The following is a 16,437-nucleotide window of genomic DNA, read 5'->3' as shown; positions in this document are numbered from 1 at the left end:
TATTTTAAACACTTGATTTTAACTAAATAGTCCTATTTTCACTCTTTTCAACACTTTCTGAGAAGGGCTCAGTGCAAATTAAAGTGTAAGAAAATAAAGTTTTTCTTTCAGGCCTTCAGCACAAAGTGTGCATACATCATAGCAACAAATCTGAATGTAACAAATAGGCCACAAATAATTATTATAAATAAAAAAAATTTATTTAAATGTTCTAAAATAATACATAATATTAGTTTAGTTTGAAGAAAACTCGTGAAATATATAGATAATGGGAAAACGAAAAGTCTCTCCTCATCTACTCACCCTCATTCCATACCAGATGTGCTCTGAACACAAACCAGGATTTTTACAAGAATATTTCTGTTCGTCCATACAATGAAAGTAAATAGTGGCCAGAACTTTGAAGGTCCAAAAAGAACACAAAGGCGAATAAAAGTAATCTATATGACTCCAGTGGTTGAATCAATGTCTTCAGATGTGATTTGATAGGTGTGGGTGAGAAACAGATCAATATTGAAGTACTTTTTTCTCTATAAATCTCCACTTTCACATTCCTCTTTTATTTATGGTGATTCAGTCTTCATGCACATCGCCACCTACTGGGCAGGGAAGAGAATTTATAGCAAAATAAAACAAAAGGCTTAAATAATTATCTGTTTCTTATCCACACCTATCATATCTCTTCTGAAGACACTGGTTTAACCACTGGAGTCGTATGAATGACTTTTATACTGCCTGTATGTGCTTCAAGTTTCTGGCCACAATTCACTTGCATTGTATGGACCAACAGAGCTGAGACAAATCTTAGCAGAAGAAATTCATATAAATCTAGGATGGCATGAGGCAGTGTACATTTTTTATATGATTTTTTGGGGGTGAACTATCCTAGTCAGCTATGGGCAGATCATCTGAGCTCTACTCTGCTCTCATCAAGCTCAATAAGGAGCTTGATAACTGTCAGATTATGAGTCTAGTTACATTGTTGGACTTGTACCATTGGTGCCTTGTGCCAGTGCATATGCAGGTTCATGCCTTACTTCCATAAATATTCCCATGAGATCACATAAAAAATTGCTCTAAGGGTCCAGGATCTTATTTAGCCAAACACCTGCAGGAATACAATGAACAAAGACAGATACATTAGGACTCCAGAGGGGACATCAGTAATAGAACTCCATAAACATCCTGTACTAAAGCACTTAAACATAAAGTCATAAACTCTCAGAGCTGCCAGTTTATGATCAGATACGAAATAATATAAGAAAAAAAAGGGCTGACCTGACTTCACCTCATCAGGAACAAGTGGCCTTTGTTATTGAGACGAACCACCAACTGCACAACTCAAAGCCTCTATTTTCTCATTCGTAGAGATTTATTTGAAAGTGGACTGTTGACATCCACTTGAATTTTATCACAGAGATGTACAGAAAAACCTGTAAAATTTTGTTGAAACATAATTTAAAACCTGTGAGTACAAATGGAGTCGAGCAGTAACATGCCATGAGCGGGAAAGAATTCGAATCCTTTAAGCCGCTTCTTATATGCTAAACACTGATACAACATCGCCATCTTATGGTAAGAAATGTAATTACACGGAGTAATGAAAGATATATGGGCTGAGTTCAGAATTGCACACTACCATACAACGATTACTATTTCTGCCATAGACACGAACTCTATCCGCGTTCGTTGTATGGGGAAAAATAAAATAAAAATAGGTGATATAACTAGTAGTCACTTTTATTTTATTCACCATTTTTAATCAATGCTAATTTTTGCAGACCACTTACCAAATAGCTCTATGGCGTGACAGATGTCATACTGGAGGCACAATTTATGAGGTCATGGATTCAGCATGTGCAATAATTGTAAGAGAAAGCAGATTCCTTCACTTTTCTAATGTATTGTTTTATATAATTTTACAAAGGTTCTTACAAAATACCACTTTAAAGTTATTTACCAAAGCAAAAACATGGTAAATGTTAGAGCATTTGTTTTTTGTTAAATTACATTTGTGGTCACGATCACAAAATAACACAAAGGGCAAAAATACATAAATGTTTTTTGGAAGTAAAAAAAAAATATATATAACTGCTTGTTTTTATTAGTTCAACATCCTCAACAGATATGGGTTCTGATAAGCAGAAGTAAACTGGTTAGTTGCTTTTAAGGTTTATTAAAAAATATCCGAGGCCCCTGACAGATGAGCATCTATCTTAAATGAGGCTTTGAGACAGAAAAACTTTAAACGATCACAATTATGAAATAGTTTTTGCCTTATTATAGACTCAAAGCAAAATGTAAGTGGCCATGATAGTAAATGCATCCCAAAAGTCATAAATCAAACATCCATTAATGAAATCCTCTTCTTTAACTCACAATCTGAGTAAATTATTCAAGCAGCTCTTCCCATCAACTCTTTTTCAGTCCTTGTTTTATGACAAACAAACCGATGTAACTCTAAAGTCCCCTGAATGATTATGGCAATGCTGGTTTATTCTTTTTCATCAAGCTAGTCATCAGCTTTGGCCTCCATCTCCTCTGCATCATCGTCTCCATCCACCTCTGCATTCTCTCTCTCCAGTCGCTCTAGCTGCCTAGCCAGTTCTGTCTCATCTGTGTCTGTTACGACTTTTGGCTGTAGTGGGATAGAGATATATAACAAAACAAGGTCAGATACTACATAAACGATATAAGCAACATACCGGTCTATAGTTTTAGTCAAGTATTACTCTTAAAGAGATAGAGAATTTTCATTTTTGGGTGAACTCATTATTTCCTCACACTCATGCCATCCCAGATCTGTTTGACTTTCTTCAGCAGAACACAAACAATTTTGTTTTTGAAGAATATGTCTGCTTTGTAGGTCTACAAAATGCAAGTGAATTGTGGGCAGAGCTTTGAAGGTCCAAAAAGCACATAAAGTCAGCATAAAAGTAATCTATATTACTCCAGTGTTTAAATCCATATATTCAGAAGTAACACGATAGGTGTGGGTGAGAAACAGATCAATATTTAAGTCCTTTTTTACTATAAATTCTCCTCCCTGCCCAGTAGTTGGCGATATGAATGAAAATTGTGAATTGCCAAAACAAGAATGTCGAAGAGAAAAAGTGGAGATTGATAGTAAAAAATGACTTCAATATTGATCTGTTTCGCACCCACACCTATCATTTTGCTTCTGAAGATATAGATTTCACCACTAGAGTCTTATGGATTACTTTTATGCTGCCTTTTGTACTTTTAGATCTTCAAACTTTTGAACCCTGTTGACTTGCATTGTGAGGACATACAGAGCTCAAATATTCTTCTAAAAATCTACGTTTGTGTTTAGCAAAAGAAGGTAACTCATACACATCTGAGATGGCATGAGGGTGAGTAAATGATGAGAGAACCTTCATTTTTGGTGAATCAATCACCTCCATCTGAATGTTGAAGACACCTCTCTTCTCCTCAATCTTTTCTTTAATGACAGCCATGGCCTGATTGAGCACAGAAAGGCCTTCTGTACGCTCTAGTGTGGTTGTGGTCATAACATAGCGAGGAGGGGCAATCAAGTTGATCTGAAACAAATGCAAAGTAATAATAAGCATGTCTGGATTTGTGTTAAAATTAAAGACATATTTAAGTGCACTCAACTGTTTATATTCTATGCATGCCTAAAACCACTAACATAACCAATATTTGGGCATGTAATTTGTCAAAACTCACACTTTACTATATCTGCGATTAAGGACAGATTGTGTTCATATTAACAGTGAACCATACCCCACACCACCTTTTCAAGCGGAGTCAGGTGCGGTTCGCAGTTGTGCACCAGAGTTCGGAAACAAAGCATTCATGCCGTAACAAACTAATCTAAACAACCCAAACTTTGATGTCAAACAATCCCGGGGAACACAACAACTTGTAGTATGACGCACCCTAAAATATAGCAAATAGTGCTGCACATTCGTTCAGATCAGTCGGAGGAGTTCTTACCTTGATTGGCATGGCCTCTGTTGAACAAGTCAGCCCAGCCCGCAAAGCATCTTTGACTGCATCTATGCCTTCATAACCATAGCAAGCCACCTCAATGTCTGTTAATGGGAAAACACACACACACAAAACATTTAAAAGACAAGAGGTAAATACTGATGGTGATACACAGATTATTTAAAGGGATAGTTCACCCAAAAGTGAAAATTCTATAATTTACAGTGAGTAAATTATGCCATCCCAGATGTGTATGACTTTCTTCTGCAGAATACAAATTAAGATTCTTAGAAGAATGTCTCAGCTCCATGTACTTTTTAGAGCTTCAAATTTTGGCTATTATTCACTTACATTGAATGGAACCACAAAGGCAGCATAAAAGTAATCCACATGACTCCAGTCGTTAAATCCACGACTTCTGAAGCGATATGAGGTTTGGTGAGAAACGGTTCAATATTTACTAGAAATTCTCCTCCCTGCCCAGTAGGTGGCGATATGCATGAAGAATGTGAAAAGCCAATAACAATAGAAAAATGTGAAAGTGGAAATTTATCATAAAAAAGGACTTCAATATTGATCTGTTTCTCACCCACACCTTTCAAATCACTTCTGAAGACGGATGAAACCATTGGAGTCGTACAGATACATTTTCTGCTGCCTTTATTTACTTTTTAGAGCTTCAAAGTTTTGGAACCCACCCACTTGCATTGAATGGAACCACAGAGCAGAGATATTCTCCTAAAAATCTTTGTGTTCTGCTGAAGAAAGAAAGTCATACACATTTAAGATTGCATGAGGGTGAGTAAATGATGAGAGAATTTTCATTTTTGGGTGAACTCTCTCTTTAATATGTTTATTGATTCATGTTCCCAGTAAGTGCCAACTACAGAACAGATCAAAAGACGGGCACCTGCTCTTATTTTAACAGCTTGTGGAGTGAGTCGTCTGTTGATGTTATCAATCAGGACAGTCCTTTCCTCCTCTGTTAAATCCAGGCCATCTAAAATGGATGGATCTCTGCATAGAAACAATAAACACTTTTTTTTTATATAGTAGGACAGATGTACAGTTTACAAAAACGTTGTTTTTGAAAATGGTTCAGAGTGGCATTTTACTTACGACACCGCCTGCTTAAAGGCATCATAAGCGCCATATCCTGCCCGCTTGAATTTCTCGTCAAACACCCAGGCTGTTCGCAGGTACAGACTCTCTAGCTGCTCATCTTTGGTGTACTCTAAAACTTCTGCTACATGTCTCAAAATGCTGTACACCTACAACACAAACATTATCTATAAGATCATTTGCCGAACTTCACAAACCAAGACAAGGATATTGATGCCAATAGGTGATCCAAGGAAATTTGCTATTACATACACAAAATGTAAATCTTTCAGCAATGCATTACTTGTGATATTCTTACAGTTTTAGATTTTGTGAACTTGTCTTCGCATTTAATGGCCTCTTCTGGTGACACTCTTCGTTTGGATAAATCAATGTAGCCTTGGGAAACATGGACATCACAGGTTCAGTAAAGCAACAGAAGAAACCATCAAGAAAAATTAAATCTCAGCAATACACACCTTTCTCCTTGTCCACACGAATGACCACGACACATTCGTTTCGGCCGATCCGGATGAGTTTGTTGATGGATCTGATCCGTCGTCTGGAGAGCTCGCTGAGCAGGATCATGCCCTCGATGTTGTTGTACTCTAACAGACACACATAAGCGCCCATCTCTGCTATGGATCTTACATTGACCATAACCACATCCTCCACCTCTGGAAATCTGTGCTGGTAGAATCTACAGCTGAGCCCGGGCATCTTCAACCTAAACACAAAGTGTGCTTCAAAACCTGTGATCAAGATCAGCACGCCCAAAAATACTGTCTAGATAGGCAGCCAGCCACTAGCCCGAGATCTCAATAGTGCATTAACAAATATGACAACTCGTCAGTTAAACGGCTACTTAAACACAGAAAGGTGTAACGTAGCCTATTCTGCAAATAATTTCAGGCTTGACGCATAAAAACAAAGCATCATCATCAACTAGCTGTCGTGAATGATATCAAATATAACTCACTTCTTGCATCTAAAACACGAAGCTCTTCCACTTACCAATATATTCGACAACTGTTTATTGGAGTTCAGTTTTAGTGATGTAATTTATTATAGGAATTCAAGTGTATAAATCAGAAAAGGAGATACTGAGCACCGGTTTAACAGCTATTTCATCGACATGTTAAACTTCAGCAGGAAGCGGAAGTTGTTCTTTCCTCTTTTCGACGACTTCTCTCAGTGTTGACGTGTTCTACATTGCCATCTACTGATCCGGAGCTCTTTGAGGTTTTTTCCCTCCTTCTTTATTTTTCAGCGCTTCCGATAATTAAACTTTATTGGCAGTGTTTTACGGATGATTCTCAAGCGTGCATATTTTAACTTGTTTTTACGTCTCCATAATCATTCTCATTAGATTATCATCCCTGTAGTACACCTGAACAAAAGATGTTTAGAAGAATATCTCAGCTCTGAAGGTCCATACAATGTAAGCAAATGATATCTATAATTTTGAAGCTTCAAAAAGTACATAAACTCAGCAATAAATTAATCCATAAGCCTGAAATGGTTCAATCCATGTCTTCAGAAGAGATATTATAGGTATGGGTGAGAAACAGAACAATATTCAAGTTTTTTTCCACAATAAATTATCTTCCCTGCCCAATGCAGGCACAATGCATGAAGAATTTGAATCACCAAAAACAAAAGGTGAAAGTGAAAGTGGAGATCTATAGCAAAAAGCACTTAAATATTTATCTGTTTCTCACCCACCCCTTTCATTTGACTTCTGAAGACATGGACATAACCACTGGAGAAGTATGGATTACTGTTATGCTGACTTTATGTGCTTTATGAAACTCTGGCCATCATTCACTTGCATTGTCTGTACCTAAAAAGTTTAAATATTCTTCTAAAAATCTGTGTTCTGCTGAAGATAGAAAGTCATACACATCTGGGATGGCATGAGGCTGAGAAAATAAGAATTTTGGGGTGAACTATCCCTTTAAGGACCTGCAGGTGAGATATTCTTCAAAGAAATCTTTATGTTGTGCAGAAGAAAGTCAAACACTTCTGGGATGGCATGACGGGGAGTAAATGATGAGAGAATGCACAGAGAAAGAGAAAAAAAAAAAGACAAACGCTCTATTAATCTGGGCTTTAATTCACTTACATAATTCAAACAAAAACAGTTGAGAAGGAAAGGTGATTCATCTTTTACATTCATTAATTCTACTTTCAGTTCACTGGCATGTAACTAGATCACATGAGACTGAGGTGATGCACAGCAGGTTACTGGCTCAGTCCACACTCAGAACAGAAACCAAACTGTAGTGCACAAGAGTAAAAAGCTTAAGGATGTGTCCGATCTATTCTGTACATAAAAAAAAAATATTTAGGTTGTTTCCTAAATACACAATATCTTGAAGAAAAAAAAAACAAAACAAAAAAAAAACAGTAAAAACAGTTTGCAAAACAAATCTCTCAGCTGTTTTCAGTGTGTGCTTGAAGCAGTTATAGAGAGAATACTTGCCTGCAGAAAGGGTTGTTTTCAATCATGCACACTGCTTTGTGTCAATCATGATCAAGCGCTCCCTACTTCCAATATTTGCTCTCATGGGCAAATCACAGAAATCATGCATTCACAAGCATACGCTCACATATGACTTCAACATGGACCTGATGTTTCACACTTTTGATCACTAAAAGTCATGGAAAACTAATAAGTGAATCTCATTAAAATGTGAAAATTTCCTGAAATGTTTGAATCGCATTTCACCCCAAAATCAAAATGAAAAATAATAATAATAAAATAGCCATAAAGAAATTGAAGCATATTGTTAGGTAAATTAAGACTGTGACAATTAAGCAACTTTTCTTATTACCACAATACATCTAGATGTTTTTTTTTTGTAAATCTAATTATCCTCAAAAGGGGATTTTCATCAGATTCTTACTGTAATACAGTAATTTCTTACTGTAACACAATGCTTTTTTTCCGGCAGTACAACAAATACTACCATGATAATTAAATATTTTTTTCCCTTTATTAAAGTGATGAGACTTTTAGGGGGAAATGTCCTTGTCTGTCATGAAAATATAGTATGATATATCAATATCAAATACCAAAAATATCTAAAATCCTAGTCCAAAGAAATAGTTATGTTTTCTTTAAACAATACTTTCTTTCTTTTGAATTTGGGGTGAAAAATGACCCAGAAATGTTCTTGACAGGTTTCATGAGATCCACCCTAATAATAGAGCACAACCACTGCTTGCTCAAGTTGAAAGCCTATGGGTAAAAATACAACAATCTTACAATCCAATTAAAGGAATATCACTTGATCAAAGAAACATAATTTTAAGTTCTGCATAAACATTGACTAAGACTAGGCCGTGGCAATGCTCAGATCGTGAACCTCACTGTATTGCTCCCGAACACTGTTTACAATACTGGTTACACTTCTGAGTGCATGTGAATACTGGGACAAGAGCACAGGAGAAGCTTTGAGCCAATTACGGTAGCTCTTATTATAGACTTGGCCTTGCAAACACTCAAAACAACATTTAACCTGAAGTTTAACTATTAAACTCTGTCATAATCACAGTGTTGGTTGCCATAGGAACACAGAGGCAGCACTGCAGGGATTGAAGGCAGAGGCTTCGAGTACTGTTGCAGTCACTTCAACATTCATCCCATTTGGTGTCTTGGAAGCTTGGAAGAGTTGTTCAAATGTGACGGACACTGAACTCACTGCTAGGTATCCTTGAAACTTTATACATCAGATGTTTAAGGTGATGAAGGAGAGAATAATAAAGAGTACAAACATTTTGTCTGCTAATGAGGGAGTCTAAACTCTAGAGCAGTTTTGGAGCACAGATCTCTCCCCATTGAACTTTTAAAAGAGTTGCTTTCTTACAATTCAAACCCATTCCCATGTTTCTCTTTAAAATGACATACAGAATATTTACAATCATAAATAGTTATCAAAAGCAGTATAGAAGCCCTAATTGTACTGCTGCACCAAGTGCTGGTAACTCTCTTACAGGTCTATGGAATGTGGGTAATTGGACTCAAATACACACCATGATCAAACATATTATGACATAAAAACTAATTTCCCCAGCCTGTTGACAGCACAGTGCAGACAGACACTTCTGTCAAGGTCTGAGGTGGCGTAATGTCCTTATCTTTAATAGAGTGTTGAATTATTGTAGTGTAAAAACATGGCCTTAGAGTCTGCCACAGGAACCCGAGTGTAAGAGATTCTTCATTTACACCCGTCTGTTGATGGGTCAGGCTCCGAGTGGGGTTCATCTCAGCGCAGCCAGGATGAAGGGACCCACTGAGGTTCAGTATCTAATTTATTGATGAGGCGGAGAAGCTCCTGGAAGGCCTTGTCCAAGTCAGTGTTCACGATGGCAGCGTCAAACAGGTGGCCATAGTTCTGCTCCATTTCCCGAGCTTTCTCAATGATGTCTCTAAGCTCCTCAGGCTGACACATGAGAGAAGAACAAGCAAGGTATAAGACTATATGGGGAAAACAGGAATGGATTTGTAGTAGAACACCATATCCTAACCAGATACAAGGAATTTTATGGTGGCTTGATCTCCATTTTAGTCCAGAGTTTGGGGTGGGAAAATCTGTTTGTCTGGCCAAATGAAGATGAGGGGTGTGTTTGGGTTTAAAAACAATTCTTTATTTTATTCAATTCTGTTTAGTCAATTTCAGTAAGGACAAACAAATGATTTCATGCTCTAAATTTGTCACATCGCACCTGGTTAAAAAAAACTAAGACATGGTGCTGAAGGATAAATATTACCTTTGGGTTTTTGTTGTCTTTTGCTAAAAGGGCCCTCAATCGTTCCTGTGATGGGGGAGCGATGAAGATTATGTAGGGCTTGAGGTCTGAGCTGCGCAACACCTTTAAAGACTTAAGGGAGACAAGACAATAGTTATTAGTGAGCATTTATTGCCTCATTACATTTCAAAATCCACTCACCACACTCTGTCTCTCTCTCTCACCTGACTATGCACACACAAGAGGCAAATTTTGCCAGTGTTGATGACCTGTCGGACCGAGTTGGAACTAGTGCCATAAAGGTTCTTCTCAAACTCTCCAGACTCTATGAACTTCCCTGCCGCAGAGTCCAAGTCGAAGACCTGGCGGGACACAAAATGGTAGTCGCGTCCGCTCATCTCGTTATCGCGGCGGTTTCGTGTGGTGTCTGTGACAGAGAGAGGTTCTTGTTTAGGACATTATAGAAGAAAATGTTCTGAATTAAGAAAAAGTGCTGCATATTAGGCATGTGACTATACTGTTGGTAAATAACATGCATGATATTGTTATCGTGGGCACTTCAAAATACCGTAAATAATTCAAGACAACCTTTTGGCCAAATTGTTTAGATTTTTTCTGCTCCCACGGTAGTTTTTATTCCATCAACGAATCGAGATTTTCAACCCTGCGTGTATGTGGCACAAATGACACATGGGCACACTGATGTAAAGGAACCAGTGTGGACGAGAAACGTGACTGAAGCAGGAACGCAGCCGACCCTTTGTCTGCCTTCTAAAAGGGTTAAGTTTGCAAATATTTTGTGTTGCTTTAAAATGCAGAGGGATGGTTGGTTGGAGATGGTTTCCCTTTGTGTAAAACATGTGGCAGAAAAGTGGTATAGAAATACGGGAACACCAACATGTTCGCTCATCCGTGGGACAATCATTCTGTTCAATTCAGTGAGATAAAGGGAAGTTGTGACACTTCTGCTCTTTTTTTTTTTTTTTTTGTAAAACTGAGACATCACTCTAAGAGACAATTAGCTAAGTGACAACCAAGACGGCTAAAAAAAGTGAACTCTTGTTGCCATTTGCAGATAACGTGGAAGTGACCGAAGAGTAGTTTGCTAGAGCTCCGCTAGCTACACGGTGACGTTTGTATCTTGTAGTGACAACTAAAATACAGTTGTAATCAGCTAACACCAAGTCCTGTAATTAATAATGGCAATGTGGCACAATGATGATTTCAATATTAATTTCAAGTTGGAACGCCAGTACACCACGCAATCATACGTTGCCATACAGTGCAAGTGAACTTACGGTTATTACATTTGTAGCTAGCACCTTGCTATGTATTAGCAACTGCTTGCTATCCAAAAAAAAGGGGAACCTAAAACAAGCATACTATTGTTGTAGCCTAGTAGCTGGCTTGATAAAAATGTGTCTAGCCTTACTTTAACAATAGCCTCAACAAAACAAGGTTTGTACTGATCAGTAGCCCTGTGGCATAATGACCATTTAAATATTAAGACATCAACTAAATGTTATATTTGGTTATGTATCTGTGGTATTGATGGTAATTTTTTTAAACATTCAGGGTGCTTTTCAAAGTTCTTTGTTATTTGTTCATTTAAAGGCCAATCTGGTATTGATAAGGTAATTAAACTTGTTATTAAGAAAACAAAAATAAAGTGTTTATCGTTCAATCCATTTTTGTAATGTAATTCAGTACCGTGATAATACTTTATACTGTGATAAAAGCTTCAGCAATTATCATAACGTGAAAATGTTATACCGTCACATGCCTAAAAGAAGGGGATACAATAAGAAGAAATTGATTTTGACAGTTGTTGTCACTAGAACATTGGGCAAGCACACATGCACGCCATCTTCACAAGGCAGTTTTTGATACTTACGAGGGACGGCGCCAGCAAACCTGTCTGGCTCACTGGAGAGGAGTCTTTGTCTGAGCTCATTCTGCCCACAGTTGGGTGGGCCAATTAGAGCAATGGGCCGCTTGCGATTGGCTGGCTGGTGGTACAGTGCCATCTCTTCATATGTGAGAATCTCTTCATTATCAATGTCTGCAGGGCAGAGCAAAAAAAAAAAAAAAAAAAAAAAAAGAGGAGGAGAGATTTCAGGGTCTACTGTGTGAAAAATTTGTATATTCCTGAAGTAAAGATGTATGAATATTAAAGTGCCCATTTTCAGGAGTCATTACAGTAATTGAGAGAAAACGGAAGTAAAAATGTATTGACCCTTTGCAAAGCCCCACCTTAAAAGCTGTTTTAACTGTTGCCCCGTCACCATCACTCTGATGAAGCGTTTGCCTTTTCACAATGAGAAGTGTTTGTAGTGTGTTTGAGTAGTGATCCACAATTTAAAAAACATTGCTGCAGGGTCATTTGAAAACTTGTTTTTTCATTCTTTAAAAAAAATTAATATATATCTTTAAATATATATTGAGAAGAGCATGCTATGGATTAAAGTATGTCATCCCTCATTCCCAATGGAGCATGTACTGTATATATCATAAGTGATGACATTTCTTCCAAAGTAAAGTGAACAACTTAACATTAGTTCATTTACGCATTGATTCAGGTTTTAGTAAAGGTGAATAAAGAGATCACAGCATCAAAATGAGAGTGTCATTAGATGTTATAAGCAGTTTTTTTCACTTGCACTTATGTTATAAGGTTTGTAATCAAGTGACGCTTTTCTCTTTTTATGTGACTGTGATGATCGTTTGCCTCTATTCTGATTCACAGTCTGGACAGTTTTCAATCAAATTAATGTGTAATTTAACCATTCCTTTGACAACAAATGTCAGATAAATATTCTTTACAATGTCACTCTTCATTCCAGTCCACGTAATAATATTATTTATTCTGTTTATGAGAATATTTTGCCAAAAATGCAGCATTCACAGCAATCTCCCATTCATTCCTATAGGGAGTTCTACGGAGCTTGTCAGAGTGAGCGACTGTAACCAAGGGGGATGGAGCTTAGCAAATGGTCAGTTAAACAACAAATAAAGATGCAAATACAAATCTGAGTATACACGATGTAACAAGTCGTAACAGTTAGATGCTGCTTGGAAGGATAAAGACAGTTTGAGCGAATATGCACACTTTCAGTTTCACTCCCTCCAACATACCTCCAACTCTGTGTCATCGAACATGCGTGATCTCATTCTTTCATCAGTCACTCATCCCAGCGCTATTTTGTAAGAACCCTGACTTAAATTATATATATATATATACAGTATATTTGTCACAATACAACTTATTGCAGAAATAACAGTTTAAACTTCAATAATGCCACAGCGTCTTCATTAGGGATGCACCGATACCACTTTTTCTCTTCCGATCCCGATATCAGAAATCTCAGTATCGGCCCATATGATCCAGTGTTGTTTTTTTGCATAATCAGTTTAGAATATCTTTACATTATTGTGTGGAACTAATTGGGATTACTCTTTAATATGTATAGAAACACAAACCTTTAACTACACATTATTTCAATATAAATGTATTGATTATTAAGAAACACTTTATTATTAACTAGTATACTGGATAATGTAGCAGCAAAATTGACAGTAATTCCAGTGCGTCATCATTTGAAAATGTCTCTCTCTTCCTCACTGCAGTCACAGTGCTCACTCTCCCTTGAGTTCAGATTACACACACCTGCATATCATTACTGGCTAATCAAGGACTGCATATATACAGTGATAATATATGTGTCTGTTTGTAGACAAGTCCACAGTAGTTTAATTCTCTTCTTATTCAAATTCTGGTAAAAATGCACCTCCAGTGCCGTTCTAAAAGCATAAGTGAACCGAACTATTGAGTATCTACATATGCAATGTTGTTCGTGAATAGCGCTCAAATATTGCGCACCGCGTGAAGGCTAAAAATAGGCACGCGGGTGTGTGTAAACAGAGCAGCGCCATTCACTGACATGCTGGAGCTGCTTGTGAATTGTATATATTTACTTATAAAACACAGCTATCGCACATCTTCAAGTGGCTTTGAATAAAATGCACGAGTCAAATTAAAGGGTAACTAAACCCTAAACCAACTTTTTTTAGTTAATGATCTGTCAGCATGGGGCTTTATTAGTACTGGTCATTGATTCAAGTAATTTTTTTGACATTTGTGTATAAAGTGTTTTAATTCTACAATATATGGTGTAAAAACGTCTGAGTGCTGCCCTCTTCAGGTTGAACGGTGGCTACTGCAGTTGAATTTTCCTATTGGCTGTTGCGGTACTTCGTGACGTAAGCGGTGACAGCTGACGTAAGCAGGTTCCAGCTCACCACGCCAGATTCATGTACATGTCGTCTCTCGAACGTGTGAGGAATAATAATATCAGAGTCTGACAGCAGCTGTCAATTAATCCGTCACTACGAGTCTCAGGTGCCCCCCCCCCGCTCTCGGTTCGTTCCCTCTATCCCCGCCGGGGTCTGCCCACTTTTCCAGCATTTTCAAATATTTCTAGTGGGTGGAGTCAGACTCTGAGCAGGTGTTTAGTTACCCTTTAACTACTTTAATTGTGTTTTTTGGTTTGTTTGTCATTTTTTGAGCTTGAAAGTAACGAACACGACTAACACACAGTATCAGATTTGGATTAGGCTCGTCAGACCGATACTCAATAAAAACTTCAGTATCGGATCGGTGTATCCCTAGTCTTCATGCAGTTTCTTAAATAGTGAGCTGTGTTACAACAAAATGCCAAAGACAGTAAACAAATCATAGATACTAATGATTTCTCACTGGAGGGGTTTTGTAGCTTGTAGTGGATATATCGCTCTTATTTGTTTACATATCTCTGCTGTGTGTGATGCTCTCATGGCATTCAACTGTTTGCCAGTATGTCACAATGATCTTTGATAATGACAAAATAAATAATAACTGATTTGTATTTAAATAAATGTTAGAATTTCACAATAACTATAAATTAATTTTAATTTTACACTGTTTTGGGTACACACAAATAACTGCAGCACATAAATCATAAAAGTGTCACAGGGCACACTTAAAAAATAAATATCGGTGATTGGATTGGCATTGGCCAATCAGTGTTAAAATATTGGTGATCATATCGGCCTCAAATTTCCTAATAAGTGCACTACTACAACAAGTAGCAATCCATGAGCTATCACGACAGAGCCTAGAGCGAGGCACTTAACCCCATGTTGCTCCAGGGGCATTGTCCCTGTGTTAAGTGTACTGTTAGTCACTTTAGATAAAAGGCATCTGCTAAATGACTACTTGCTGAATTATTTAGAAGCCTCTGATATAACTGGAACATCGCATTCGTCTTATCAAAAGAATAACATTAAATCAATGCCAAAACATAAAAATAAAATATTTAAGTACACAGAAAGGAGGGTGAATTGCTTTAGTGCTGGTTAGGGATGAGCAAAACTACATATTTTCAACATTGACTCAATGGGGTCCAACACTTCCAAGGACCAAAGAGGACATAAAGGCAGCATAAAAGTAATTTATACGACTCTAGTTAAATCCATGTCTTCTGAAGAAATATGATCGGTTTTGGGTGAGAACCAGATCAAAATGTAACTCCTTTTTCACTCATTCAAAACTGATCATATGGCTTAAACCAAAAGACATGGATTAAACCAATGGAGTCTTTCGGATTATGTCATATCAAGTACTGAGTTTGAGAGGGCATAAGGCTGAGCAAATAATGAAACAATTTTATATTTGAGTGAAATATTTCTTTAAAGAAGCACTTTATAATTATGCGGGGTTAATTAGGCTAATTTGAGTTAACCGCATTTCTTTGTGGGTAATTACATATAACGCTTTATTGTTTTCAAAAACAGCTAGATGCAACGCACCATAATTCTGGGTCTTTGAGATACGTTTTTAACTTGACATCGAAAATACAACCATTGTGGCAGAACTCTCTCTCTCTCTATCAAAAAAAAAACAAAAACAAAAAAAAACAGTGTGAGACATGTCGCAACAGCTAAAGACATTCATCTGAAAGTAGTGGGGCATGAAAAGGGATTAATTTAAAGATGCATCCTTTCCAAAAGGATTTAACAGCACAAACTGTGTAAAAGTTGAAGCACAGCATGTTAGCACACTAATCAAATCACGCTGCAAGAAATATCGAAACAAAAAAAACGAGTTGGTTGCTGGATGACTAATCAACCATCGTGACCCATCCCTACCCAAGTGCTGGGAATTTTTTTTTTATCTTGAACCTTCAAAAGGGGTTAAAGGAACCTTTAACATGACTGGCACATTTTCACTCAGATGGTCCCTCTGAGAAGCAAAAACAATTGTTTGACTCACCATCATTTTTGTTAGCATTGTATTGCATCTTCTTTCGCTTCTTCTTGTTCTTTTTAGCACACCAAAGTTTTCCTGATATGAAACAAGATTAGTGTTACCAAGAATCAAAAGTTAAACTATTGCGCACCCAAGTGTTTGTGAGTGTGTGCATGCACTAAACAAAGCACATGCCTCTGCGGAACAAAAATTGATATTTCCCAATCAGTGGGCGTTTTCAAATAGGAATGGGCATTTTTCAACTATTCAATGAAAGTAGGGAATCTCTACATAGTAGGCAAATCAAGAACAGAGGTTGA

General features: G+C 37.3%; 2 protein-coding genes across 2 annotated transcripts in view; both read right to left on the bottom strand.

The window, feature by feature from the left end:
• Window positions 1–1,397: 1,397 nt before the first annotated feature.
• Window positions 1,398–6,226, bottom strand: LOC127662564 (eukaryotic translation initiation factor 2 subunit 1-like). Its single transcript, XM_052153808.1, has 8 exons — window positions 6,091–6,226; window positions 5,556–5,803; window positions 5,396–5,475; window positions 5,095–5,246; window positions 4,886–4,992; window positions 3,982–4,079; window positions 3,420–3,563; window positions 1,398–2,638 (listed from the first exon to the last, which is right to left on the bottom strand). Exons 2-8 carry the CDS (start codon window positions 5,794–5,796, stop codon window positions 2,513–2,515), a joined length of 948 nt encoding a protein of 315 aa, XP_052009768.1. The 5' UTR covers window positions 5,797–5,803; window positions 6,091–6,226; the 3' UTR covers window positions 1,398–2,512.
• Window positions 6,227–7,172: 946 nt separating this feature from the next.
• LOC127662563 (protein PALS1) overlaps window positions 7,173–16,437 on the bottom strand; it is a 67,109-nt gene continuing 57,844 nt past the window's right edge. The window contains exons 11-15 of the mRNA XM_052153807.1: window positions 16,142–16,213; window positions 11,726–11,893; window positions 10,056–10,258; window positions 9,853–9,963; window positions 7,173–9,524 (exon numbers count right to left, since the gene is read on the bottom strand). Of these exons, the coding sequence (XP_052009767.1) occupies window positions 9,348–9,524; window positions 9,853–9,963; window positions 10,056–10,258; window positions 11,726–11,893; window positions 16,142–16,213 (731 nt within the window). The 3' untranslated portion in view covers window positions 7,173–9,347. The remainder of the gene's footprint in view (window positions 9,525–9,852; window positions 9,964–10,055; window positions 10,259–11,725; window positions 11,894–16,141; window positions 16,214–16,437) is intronic.

This window comes from Xyrauchen texanus, chromosome 22 (genome assembly GCF_025860055.1).
Source record: "Xyrauchen texanus isolate HMW12.3.18 chromosome 22, RBS_HiC_50CHRs, whole genome shotgun sequence".
NCBI lineage: Eukaryota > Metazoa > Chordata > Actinopteri > Cypriniformes > Catostomidae > Xyrauchen > Xyrauchen texanus.
This window is presented reverse-complemented; position numbering and strand designations above follow the sequence as displayed.